General features: G+C 44.4%; 1 protein-coding gene across 2 annotated transcripts in view; it reads left to right on the plus strand.

Annotated features, from left to right (window-relative positions):
• COL4A6 (collagen type IV alpha 6 chain) overlaps nt 1-12,780 on the plus strand; it is a 132,975-nt gene that overhangs the window by 112,060 nt on the left and 8,135 nt on the right. The window contains exons 24-40 of one of the 2 annotated variants that reach the window (XM_035324641.1): nt 1,209-1,280; nt 1,675-1,782; nt 2,249-2,470; nt 2,729-2,890; nt 3,831-3,839; nt 4,870-5,040; nt 5,709-5,852; nt 6,092-6,217; nt 6,533-6,714; nt 6,979-7,042; nt 7,559-7,633; nt 8,034-8,141; nt 8,734-8,841; nt 9,264-9,335; nt 9,778-9,903; nt 10,263-10,379; nt 11,118-11,279. In XM_035324641.1, the coding sequence (XP_035180532.1) occupies nt 1,209-1,280; nt 1,675-1,782; nt 2,249-2,470; nt 2,729-2,890; nt 3,831-3,839; nt 4,870-5,040; nt 5,709-5,852; nt 6,092-6,217; nt 6,533-6,714; nt 6,979-7,042; nt 7,559-7,633; nt 8,034-8,141; nt 8,734-8,841; nt 9,264-9,335; nt 9,778-9,903; nt 10,263-10,379; nt 11,118-11,279 (2,028 nt within the window). The remainder of the gene's footprint in view (nt 1-1,208; nt 1,281-1,674; nt 1,783-2,248; nt 2,471-2,728; nt 2,891-3,830; nt 3,840-4,869; nt 5,041-5,708; nt 5,853-6,091; nt 6,218-6,532; nt 6,715-6,978; nt 7,043-7,558; nt 7,634-8,033; nt 8,142-8,733; nt 8,842-9,263; nt 9,336-9,777; nt 9,904-10,262; nt 10,380-11,117; nt 11,280-12,780) is intronic. The other variant, XM_035324642.1, reaches the window with a different exon arrangement.

Below are 12,780 nucleotides of genomic sequence, written 5' to 3' on the forward strand. Positions count from 1 at the left end.
ATTGAAGTTACCACGTCAAAGACACCACTGAGGAATTTTGCAGTAAATCAGAGTGAAACAATTTTGCTTTTGGGAAAGTCTAGCTCAGTATTTATTAATTTTATAAATACTGAGCTAGACTTTTCCAAAAGACTGATTTTATCCAGCATAAGATGATTACTCAAAAACGTTGGAGTTGTCCATATTTGCTTTTATGCCTGACATGATGGTTTTGTAATTAATTTCCTTGATATTGGGATATTATTCTGTAAACTGTGATTCTGTAGGGTATTAATTAGCTGGGAACAGTATTGCTTATATAACTTTCACACTAAGCCTTGCTTACATGATTTTGCAAAACACAGGAGGAAACAGCCCTATCTGCTTTTCAGTTATCCTTACATGAAGTAACTGTTGTCCAACCATTCTGCTTGTGCCTAATAACATAAGACACAGAATATGCTATTGTGCAGGGTTGGTTTTGGAAAACTCACATAAGACACTCCTTAAAGCCATGTGATGTGAATACAACAGAATTAATTCAACTTCCCTTTCCATGCCAGTTGCTGCCCTGCTGCTTGAAAATGTCATTTTTAGTGTACTGTGTCTGAGAAGGAAATGTCTCAGAGATGGACCTCAACTTTTTACTGCATAAAGCATTCCACATTAGGCTCACACAGGACTGCAGAAGAGCAACGCTGGATTTTTTATTTTGTGTTACTACCATTTTAACTTTTACTTTGTCAAACAAATATTTTCTCAAAAAGCATAAATTAGATCACGGTTATTCCAGTTTTGAATCTCTGTCCTTAAACCTAATGCTGACTATGAAGAGGAACTGCTGTCTCGGATGAAAATAGAGCACTTTGGCTTTGTGTAAGAATGGAAGCGTTATTACAGCTCTGTGTAGATATGTTATCATGAGTGTAATCGTTTTTAAATGAGCTGTGCTGTCACTGGATGCCTTAAATCAAGGTAACAGCAATGAATTGAGAACTGACCTTTGATCCTCTCATGTCAAAGTAGAAAATGCCCTGAAGTTTCCTTCTCAATATGTGAGCAGATCAGACACTGTGAGGTTGTCTTCCCTCTCGCTCCCTGCCACATCCCACACTGCAGAGGAGCCTTGCTCATTTCTTTGTGCTGGAGCTGATGTCTATGAGCAGCCCCTGAGTAGTCACAACTCTCCAAAGAGGTCTGTGTGCAAAGTCAGTGTTTCTTTCTTTTAGGTATCACCTTGCCCTGCATAGTCCCTGGAGCGTATGGCCCCCCTGGGATTCCCGGCTTCCCAGGATTGCCAGGTATGGAGATGAGCTGGTCCTCATGTACAGGCTGACTACCAAGTAGCACCTAGTCCTCACTGAAGATAATACCTGCTAATTAACGTCCTATGAGTGATAGTTATTCCAGAGTTAACTGACAGCATAGTATTCTTTATTCTTCAGAGGGGCTGGGCTTAAATCCCATGGAGGATCATAATGACTGCACAGTTTTTCCCCTTTCAAGTAGCCTCTGAACCTCATCATATGTGTTTACATATCTGATGTAACAGCCGTGGTTTTGTGAAGCTATTTAGCTTAAATTGTGCATCCAGTGAGTGTTTCAAGCACTAGCTTTGCAGAAAAGATCTGACCCTGTTTTCTGGTGCTAAACTTTTGTCTTCTGCTATTCATTCATTGATATTTTAATCTTCAGGTCCCAAAGGCAGCAAAGGCTTTCCTGGCATTCCAGGGCAACCTGGGTTACATGGGTCAAAAGGACAGCCAGGGTCTCCAGGAATAATTGGCTTACAAGGGGAACCCGGTAAGAGTTTTTGTTATCTGATTAATGTATACAATATTTTATCAAAAGAGTTACAAGTAAGGTGCGAAAATATCGTAGCAGCTTTTGTGGATGGTGGTGGTAGTGAGATACTGCCTGTCTGATTCCTGAAGTAGTCACCTTCCTCCTTTTTTGTCCTTTTTGCCTAATCTGCCATCTAGTGAAACCAAGCCTGTAAATGTAAGACTTTTAGCTTCAGCTCCAAGATATTCCTAATGTATTCTTTTAAGAAAAAGAAAAATTGAAAGGATATTTCAGTTGTTTTTATCATTTTCATCACATTTTCTCACCAATCATAGTTTCTAATCCAGTACTGAAACATTCTGCAGCTTTCCAAACAGCCTTTTCTTGCTTGAAATTTTCTTAAATGTTGATTTGGTTAGATATGGTATTGGGAGTGAATAGCCTGTACTTCTGCTGTCTGACATTTACTGTATTTCTCTTCAAGGCTTCCCTGGACCTCGAGGAGAGCAAGGGTCCCAAGGACTTCCAGGACTGGATGGGACAGATGGTTTGCCTGGGAAGATGGGTCCTTCAGGCTTAGCTGGAACTAAAGGAGCTCCTGGAGATGTGTTTGGTGCTGAGAGTGGAGCCCAGGGAGAGCGTGGCCGACCTGGACTCCCAGGTGATAAAGGGCTTGCAGGTGATATTGGATTTCCAGGACCAAAAGGTGAGCACTGTTGCTGCTTGCATCTGGGAATATCAAACTGTTTCTTTCAAAAACCTTTCCTCTTTACCATCTCTTCAAGATACTCTGTCAACAATCTTCTAAGCTGCCTGCAGGTTGGGATTTGGTGGTTTTCTCTTAGAATCTAATGCAATTTACAGACTTTTATTACAACTCTCTTTTTCATTGAAATTATTATTGAATATTACAACTCAGTTTTTTTATTTTATTTGTTCTGTAACCTCCCATCTCTGTTCCCAGGGCTGGATGGGAGACCAGGCCTCCTAGGTGTTAAAGGTGAAGTGGGGAATCCAGGCTATTCCGGTGTCCCTGGATTGCGAGGACCTCCTGGCCCTGGAGGTCTTTTTGGCATTAAGGGAAAACCAGGACCGTTGGGATCGGTTGGCCTGGTGGGAGCTCCAGGTATGTAACATCTTCAAATGAAGACAAGTAGCTGAGCGTCGCAATGTTGAGGAAGTGTGGGAGAGGCATGGCATTTGCTGGGAGTGAGCTCCTACCCCTGCTCAGGGGTAACTGAGTGCAGAACTTGAGTCTTTTGCCTCTGACTGCTGGAATCTTCCTGCCTAGAAATGGTGCCCCAAAGCTGTACGAAACACAGCAGAAAGAAAGGAGAACATATCTTGATATTTTTAACAGCTCTGCATTTACAGTCTGGCTGTATCTTCATTTCCCAATTTCATGATGATTAATTCCTAATGTTGGAGGTTGTTGGAGATGTGATTTTGACAGATTGGAAAATTGTTGGCTTTGTTAGAAGAAGCGCTTATCTTCTACACTGAGGGCAGAAAAGAAATGTATTTCCATTCACTTTACAGGGAAAAAATACTTGAGTACAACAGTATCTCTCAAGCTCCACTGTCTAGAGAGTTTCATGATAACATTAAATGCAAGATTTAAGAATCAAGCCAAGAGGCACCTGGGAATTAGTAGATAATGGTCTGTGATGTAATTCTCTTCTGACATGCACAATGACAGTGCTGGAACATGGTGGCAACAAATGAATGAAAGCACTAACTGCATTCAGGATGAAAATTATAGTGTTGAAGTTTTTTATTTGAATGCTAACATGACTTTCACTTCCCTGTTATTTTACTTTTATGGACTGTATGCCATATATGACTGTTTCCTTCAACTGCTTTTAAAAACCTTCCATTGTTAGGATGATAAACTCCAAATGACTAAGACATTTCAGCTGTATTCTCTGAATCATTAATTTCTTTTTATCCTTGTTCTTTCTGTTTACATATTGTATCTGTTTTTTCCTTCACCATGTTTCTTTTCCATTTATCATCAACTCCCCATTTCTGATGTCACACTGTTTGGTTATGGGTTCTTCACATAGGCTGTCAAGGTGAGAAAATGCAGTGTAGCATAAAAGCTCATGGACTAACAACCTAGCTTTTAATGCTACAAGAATTGCATTGACTATAGGTGATACCCCTTATTATTGCTAATCAAGCCAGAAGGCAAAGAACCATTGTAGTGAGAATGCTCAGATGGTAACAAAGCCTGAAACTTATAAGGAAATCATTAATATGCACAAAGCTGATGTGTGTATCTTCTTTGTCTTTTTAAATAAAGCAGCCATTTTTTCTTTTGCTAATTTAAAAAAAAAAATACTGGGTTGTAACACAAAATGTTCCTCCTGGGTTCAATGAAGCTCATATACTGGGTGTGACTGCTGCAAATGCCATTTTTCAGAATCACTTGATTTTTTCTTCTCTTCCTTACTTTGGATCTAAGCATTCTGTTTTCAATGGTTTCAGCCTTTATTTCAAGTTGTAAACCATCACAAAGCTTCAGCTAGAAACATTCTGAAACATTTAGAGGCAAAACTGAGTGTATACGGTGTTGGTTTCATGACAACACAATCAGAAGCTTGTTCCCTTAGCAAGCAATTTGCTTTTGAGAACTTCAGCTACCAAGGTGGAAAATAAACTTGTAAAAAAACAACCAAGCAAACAAAAAAAAAACACTCTCCAATTGATCTCTGGTTCACCCAAAGGATGGGGTGTAGGTAGCAGAAGCTGGCATTAATGATGCTCCCCATCCTGGTTTGGCTGCCTTGATGGTAAAGGTAAGACTGATGCTCTGTACTTTAGTATCTGGTAAAGGAGACAAAAATGGATCCATCATAAGGGGTTTCACTCTCGCCAGTGGTGTAGTGATGTAGGCAGTAACCCTCTTCATAGGTATTTTATTATTAGATGACTAATGCTTTTGCAGTTCTAAACTTTATGCCTTCTAGTAGGCTGCATGTGCCATAAGGTCCATTTGTCATTAGAACAATGCTATGTTTAAAGAGCTTGGAAAGCTGTCCACTAAACCGCCCCCGTGTTTGTGTGACATAATCTGTTGAGTTCTTTCTTGTATTGATTCAGGGCTTCCTGGAGTCAAAGGATTGACTGGGGATGTAGGTCCTCAAGGTCCTGCCGGAATGAAAGGCTTCCCGGGGCTTGATGGTGCTCCAGGATCTCCTGGAGAAAGAGGATTCTTGGGGCCACCTGGGCCTTTTGGTCATGATGGACGTCCAGGTTTCTCTGGGCCAAAAGGTATGTGTTCCATCGGGGGACAGTGTGAGATTGCTGTGCCCAACAAAAAATAACCTTGTTAGCATTGATTTTAAGCCATCCTCATCAGAAGAAGATGATTTCTCAACTAGTGTTGGAATGCATTTGTTTTTCTGCTGAGTTGTGAATTACGTATGGTGGATTTAATTATCAAATTATAGTCATGAGGAGGTCCAGTTTAAGGACGTGGGCCCCTCAGGACAAAGAATCGTGTAAGAAAAACAAGAAAATTGAAGAAATGAGGAACAGTGAATGAAATAATGAAGTAAGGGAAATATCATAGGAGGGAGCACATGAAGCACAATCCCAATGGGAAGTAAAGCTTTACCATCTGTATGGCCACTAAGCACAAATACAGTAATTGGTTATTAACCAAGTGTTATTTTAGGGGGAGGGAAATGCAGGTGTGTAACTGCAGGTTGCTCTCATGGAAATTGATTGGGTTTTGCTCTCCACTGGAAGGAAGGTGAAGCTCTCAAAGCCAAACTGAGAAGTATCATGAGTGGAGACCCATGAGAGAAGTGGCCCCGCTGTGCTTACACCATCACGTTTTACTGGCCAGACCCATCCTGCTTCCACCTGCCAGCTAGGTGGGTATGCAGTGTACCAGAAGAGACTAATTTTCTCTATTTCTCAACTTCTCTTTACAGGTGAGAAGGGATCTTCTGGCCTGCTTGGTTTCCCTGGCATGCCAGGCCTGCCTGGTGTCCCCGGGGTGAATGGGTTTAAAGGAGCTCCTGGCGCAGCTGGAGGAAAAGGAAGCCCTGGAGTTCTGGGACTGCAAGGTCAAAAAGGTGAGAAAGTTAAAAGGCTCTGCTGGCTGTGCAGCAGAGGGACTTTGGAGGCCTCTTGGAGATGTCTCTCTATATTTAATGTTTTCTTCTGGATGCTGTGTTCTGTTCTTGTGAAATTCTTTGGTCTGGTTGCCAAAGGTGGAATTGAAGTTTTGTTACTGTCTGCCACTTTCTAGTGTTACACCCTTTGTCTGTTAGGCAATCTTATTGCAGAATAATCTGATTTTGTGTTTCTTCAGGTGACAGAGGCGATGTAGGTCCACCTGGTCTTCCTGTTCTTGGGCCTCCAGAACAGGCACTGCAATTCAAAGGAGACAAAGGAGATCCTGGATTAGCTGGACTTGGAGGATTCCCAGGACCTAGAGGTATGTCACAACATTGTCACTAGTTGCCAGTATCAGTTCTTCGGAAACTGTGCTTACTCCTGGGGGATCATGGCCAGCCCTCTTGACAGAGCCTGCAGCATTACTGTCTTCTGTTCTGCCATTCACATTTCAGCAAGATTTGCATATGGCAGCTTTGAATTTTGAGAAAACTGTTTTCCTCTGAGGCTCTGTTCTGTAGATCTTATCTCATCCCTTTCTCCTCTCTAAGGAGAGTTTTGGGTAACAGCTCAGTTGGCTAAATAAACCGAGTGTCTGTATTTTGAAATGGATTTGTACTCTTTTATATAAACTCAGGTGATAAAGGAATCCCAGGAAGCCGTGGACAGCCGGGTCTTCCTGGACCTGCTGGGTCAGCAAGCAGAGAGAGAGGTTTTCATGGTGAGCCAGGCTTCCCTGGTCCATCTGGACAGCCTGGGCTGCCAGGACAGAAGGGTGCACGTGGTATCATAGGATTTCCAGGAATGCCAGGAGAGAGGGTAAATATCTTCTTAAGTATCTTCATTTTCTCAAAGAGCTCTTGGGAAAATCCTTTGTTCTAATTGGTACTTCTGTAGCAAAGCAGCTGTCCAGAAGCTGGCAGGATTTTTCTTCACAAAACTTGGGGTATGTTTGGCTCGTACTGATGAATGACACTTTGGATAACATCTCTTCCTACATCTTTGCAGTCTGTTATCCCCAATGACCCAAAGTTGAAACAGCAAGAATAAAAAGCAGAGGCTAGCTTTGGGCTTTTATTTCAGGGTTCAGATGGTATCACAGGACCGCTTGGATTCCCAGGACCTGTTGGCCTCCCTGGTCCAAAGGGTAAGAAATCTTTCATAGTTTACATGGTCTTTCAGTACATGCAGTCCTAAGATTCATGGCTAAAATGAATGGGCAGTGTTCTAGAAGTGTCCCTTGCTCTCCAGCGACTGGCTCAGAAGTCCCCATGTGATGTCATTCATTCAGATGAGATCAGTTCCAAGCCAAATGTCTTAAAACTTTATGATCCTTTGAAATCTAGGCCACAGCACTGTATGAAGCATGTTAGACAGTACAAGAGGCACCCTCACTGATCAGCTTGTGACATAAAGGGTAGGGTGTTGTGAAATTGCCCATAAATGTTTGTCTGAACGTGCCCTGAGTGTATTTCCTTCCATTGCTGTTCATAAACATTTTCAAACACCTCAGGTACATCATTTGCTGTTGTCTTTTTTTTACCTCCTGAATTTGCAGTATAAGCACGGTTTATTTTCATAAACATGGCTGTTGAGCAGCCCTGAGAGCTGCTCCCCACAGTCAATTACAGAATGGCTTCCTCACCTCGTCTTTCTTTTCCAGGTGACCAGGGAGAGTCTCTTGGCGTTCCTGGCAGTGCTGGAGTGAAAGGAGAGCGAGGGGACCCAGGCTTCCCAGGTAAAGTAGCCCTTGATGGTTCACTTCAAGAGTGCAAAATTCTGGAAATTAAGTTGGATAACATTGTCCAGTCTGGGGCTGTATGCGATCTGTAAACCTAAATACTTCAGTCTTGTCCTCTAAATGAGATTTGAGGAGTCTAATCCAAGTGGGCCACAAATGGATGATAATGAATAACAATAATAATAAAAAAGAAGCCCAATTCTAATGCTGGGTCCCACTTCACTTCCTGAGTAGGAACTTGGGAACTTGGGCTGGTTTTTGCCATCCAGGGAGTCTGGTCCAGAGCCCAGACAATGGTTGAGCAGACACAAGTGCTGCAGCGGCAGACTAACATGTTTCTCTTTTTCTTCAGGCCTACCTCCAGTTTAGCTTGTGCTGTATGCTTTTGTCATTTCAGGGGAGAGAGGGAGAGAAGGGCTCAAGGGTGAAGCAGGCTACCCAGGAAGCACTGGAGTGAATGGGCTCAAAGGTGGCCCAGGAGACGTTGGCCAAGAAGGACCAGCAGGTACTGGACAAGACACCCAAGTTCTGCAGTTCGTTGCATGACTGGAACAATCTCACCTTGTAGTTTCCTTAGCCCTGGTTGGCCTGTCTCAGCTGAGGCTTAACCAAGAAGGTCTTGTTTAAAGTCTTCCATTGCAACACTTGAGTCCATTCCCTCCCTAGACCCAAACCTACCCAGAAGGATGGCTAAAAGTGTCTTTGGTTAGTGGTGTAACTAGCAGGCATGCTCTCACATTGTTATCAAGGTATCAGTTTGAAAGAACAGTGGAAGTTGTTGGAATGTTTTACTTGAAAACTCATGTAATCAGTGTAGTCATTCAGTGTGCATACTATTCCCATCTGTCACTTGGTGGCTGATGAAGAATGCAATTTCTGAGTTAAAAAAAAAAAAAAAAAAGGAACTATCAAATACACAGTTGGATAAATGCTACGCTAGTAGCGGTGGTGAAAAGAGATTTGGAGTTTTTTCTTTAAGTAAATAGTTTATTCACCCATCTTATGAGTTAAGTGCAAGATCAGAAGCTGTAATATGGAGTTGTGAGCTGAATTGGCCTGAATGTGTGATGCAAGAACATTTTGCTGCTTGTTTTCAGGAATTCCTGGAAATGCTGGCCTGAGAGGAATCCCTGGGCCACCAGGGCCTCCAGGGCAGCCGGGATCTGTCGGATTCCCTGGAGCTCGTGGAACAGCAGGACCCAAAGGTATATCTGGAGCCTGCACGCAGGGGGCAGAAATTGGGTCAGAAAACCAGGGTTTCATCCAAGTGTATCACAGCAGGAAGGCAGAACACTGTGTGGGCCAGCTGTGCGTGGGAAATCAGCTCATTTCTTGGCAATGCAAGTGCAGGCACCAGCTGCTAGAAATGAGCAGAAGAGTGTTCGGAAAGGGAGAGGCTCTCACTGGATTTGGATCACTGATGGGGTTCACTAAGGGTAAAAACAGAGAGCAGTGGGAAGAGTTTCCATGAAGGGGGCCTGTGCGAAGGGAAGCTTTACATTCTGTGTTCCCCCATGTCATGTTTCTCACACCTGTTGTAGTCTCCATGAAGCATCTATGCATTTCTGCCTAACTAAATTATTTGCTTATTTGCTCACTTATGTAAGTGTTCTCAATGTCTCTTCAGGGTTTCATGGATTTCCAGGTTTAAATGGTCTGAATGGCTTGCCAGGCACAAAAGGGTCTCCTGGAACACCAGGTAAAGGAAACACATAGTAGAAGCTTCATAGCTGGGGAGATGCCTACATTGGTCTCTCATGAGAGCAACGTTCCTCACAAAATTGCTCCATTTTACCCAGTTCTGGATTTAATCATAGTATGAAGAAAAAATATAAAAATATTGTATGTACATGAGCAAATTCTCCTTTTAAGAAGCATGAGCAAATTCTTCACATCCTTATGCAAAAGCCTGTGGGAAGTCCTGAACGGTGCTATGCTTCTCTCTCAGCACTTTGCAGATCAAATTCACTCTGCACAGAGTAGCACAGCAGGCACCAGACCTCTTTCTGCTGCTCTACTGAAAACAGCAAAGAGGGTGGTAAATGGTTAATTTCTTATTGCAAGTCTGCTTGTGTAATGATTTAACTGCTAGTAAATTGTTTGAATAAGCTCTCTTACTTTCTTTAACTGTCTTTAATTAGGTCTGAGTGAAGTTGGACTGAAAGGCCCTGCAGGTCTCCCAGGTGTGAAGGGTGAAGAAGGTTCTCCAGGCTTGGGTAGAGGTGCTCTAGGATTTCCGGGACCAAAAGGCTCATCAGGAGACATGGGTAAACACTGATGCTCTGGAAGGCTGTTGGAATGTGTTGCAGCTCAGGTTAGTGGGTTTGCACAGTTAGAGGAATTACCAAGGAGAACTCCTAAGGTCACAGAAATAGGCAGTAGTTTGACAGGTAAATATTCAATCTGTGATGTGGCCATATAGTTGAGAAACAGTTGGTTACATGGTTATTACGGTGTCTGTACCTCCCCTGAACAAGAGTATATTGAATTTTGTTCCCCACAGGTAGTGAGATGTCTGTTTGTTCTCCTCGGTATGAATACTGCTCAGCCACTACTTCTGACCATGTCAGTGAGGGTGATGGAAGAGCTGGGGATGCGCTCTCACGCTTTGTATTTCTTGTTCTAGGTCCCCCAGGTCCTGTGGGACTGCCAGGCTTGCCAGGAACTCCTGGCGTTTCTCTTCCTTCTGATATACGTGGGAGGCCTGGGGATGCTGGCCATCCAGGACTTGATGGGAGCTCAGGTATGGAGAGTGAACCAGCTAAGAGGATTTCTGTTTCTTTATGCTTCCTTTGAAGAACTCTGGGTCTGGGGGGATATAAATGACTTCGAGTAGCGTCACCTTAATCATCTATTTTTTAGATCAGGGTTTGAGAATAAAGAGCTCTGTTTTCAATTCCTGCTGCTGAATCTGGATTTGATGTAGCCCATTATTAAAGCTCCCTGCTCCATATGCATTTCACCTATTGTTATACTGAAGAGAGGCTCAGGCAGTAAGATAGATGCTTTGCTCCAACGCATTATGTCTACATTTGGAGACCAGCTCCATATTAGACTGTGGTTTCTACGGTTGTAACCTATAAGCTCCCAGAGAGCTGTAACCTAATAAGCTCTTAGAGAAGTTTAGAAGTATTCTGTGTGAGCTGGGAGGCAGGCAGCAAAGCTTCACTGCTACTCAGAGGTACGTAGGGAGCACTTGTCCTAACGTCAGCAGCAAGTGTAGTTCCAAAGATTTGTCGTGACGGCATTGGTGCACGTTCATCACCTCACAGCCTTGTCTAAAAAGATTTAAAAGATTTAAAGGTTGCTGGTACCTATGTTTACATAAGCAAGTAGGGCCTGGTTCTTTTCCTTTGGGAGGAGGACAACCCTGGAAATACAGACACACAGTGACTGTCCCTTAGAATGACTTCTTAGGGTTAGCAACAATGTTTGCTCTGCCCCAAAAGGAGATTGTGCTAATTACCTGTGTTGTCTCTAGGTCCTCCAGGTCCTCCAGGACCACGAGGGCCCCCTGGACCAGCTTCTGACCAAGGTGACACAGGCAATCCAGGTTTCCCTGGTGTGCTTGGCTTGCGAGGCATTAAGGGCGATGTGGGACCCACTGGTCCAATCGGGCTCCCTGGAGTGTCTGGATTCAAAGGTAATCTTGCCTTGAAAAAGGTCTGGGTGTGGTTTGGCAGCTGTCACCTTGATGGAGTGAATAGCTCTAGTGTGATTTGCTTTGAAACAAATCCTCGTTCAGGTGTGAGCTCAGCTGAGTTTGCATCTTTCCTTTTGGTCCATGCAGGTTTCACCTACTGGCAGTAAAAGTAGTAAAGTGAGGCCAGCTCCAGGTGCTAGTCAGTGTCTCCCTCATGATTTATTTATTTTGATCTTCTTACTTTGTTTGTTTGTTTGTTTGTTTGTTTGTTTTTTCTGGGTAGATGCCCACATGCAATTGCTGAGTTTGTTGGATACAACTACCCATTCACATGTGTGGTTCTCTTTTAGAAAATCACAGAATCATCTAGGTTGGAAGAGACCTCCACGATCACCGAGTCCAACCTCTGACCTAACACTAACAAGTCCTCCACTAAGCCATATCCCTAAGCTCTACATCTAAACGTCTTTTAAAGACCTCCAGGGATGGTGACTCAACCACTTCCCTGGGCAGCCTATTCCAGTGTGATGGTTTTGCTTGGGTGGGTGACCAAGCTCCACCACAACCGCTCTCTCACTCCCCCTCCTCAAAGAGGAACAGGGAGAAAATACGATGAAAGGGGCTCAAGGGTTGAGATAAGGACGAGGAGATCGTGCAGTAATTATTGTGATGGGCAAAACAGACTCAGCATAGGGAGATGGTAAGATTTATTGCCTATTACTAACGAGCTAGAGAAGTGAGAAACAAAGGAAAGAAACCAAAAGCACCTTCCCCCCCCATCCACCCTCTTCCACCTCCTCCCCCCGAGCGGTGCAGGGAACGGGGGAATGGGGGTTATGGTCAGTCTATATAAATTCTTTTCTGCCGCTCCTTCTCGATCACTCTGGTCCCCTGTGCCGTGGGGTCCCACCCACGGGATGCAGTCCTTGCTGAACTGATCCAGCGTGGGCTTCCCACTGGCAGCAGCTCTTCAAGAACTGCTCCAGATATGGGTCCGTACCACGGGGTCCATCCCTCGGGAGCAAACTGCTCCAACCTGGGTCCCCCACGGGCAGCAGCTCCTGCCAGGTCACCTGCTCCTGCCTGGGCTCCTCTCCACAGGCTGCAGGTCCAGCCCAGAATCTGCTCCGGCAGGGGTCTTCCACAGGCCGCAGTCTCCGTCGGTGCAGGTCCACCTGCTCCACCCTGGTCTCCTCCACAGGCTGCAGCGTGGAACCCTGCTCCACCGTGGTACTCCATGGGCTGCAGGGGGACAGCCTGCTTCACCATGGGCCTCACCACAGGCCGCAGGGGACTTCTGCTCCGGCGCCTGGAGCACCTCTCCCCCTCCTTCTTCACTGAGCGTGGCGCCTGCAAGGCTGTTCCTCACTCCTCTCACTCTCCCAGCTGCTGTGTGGCGCAGCGTTTTTTTTTCCCTGTCTTAAATCTGCTCTCACATAGGCGCAAACAACATCACTTATTGGCTCAGTTCTGGTCAGCAGTGGGGCCCTTACCAAACATG

Source organism: Oxyura jamaicensis, chromosome 4 (assembly GCF_011077185.1).
Source record: "Oxyura jamaicensis isolate SHBP4307 breed ruddy duck chromosome 4, BPBGC_Ojam_1.0, whole genome shotgun sequence".
NCBI classification, from domain to species: domain Eukaryota; kingdom Metazoa; phylum Chordata; class Aves; order Anseriformes; family Anatidae; genus Oxyura; species Oxyura jamaicensis.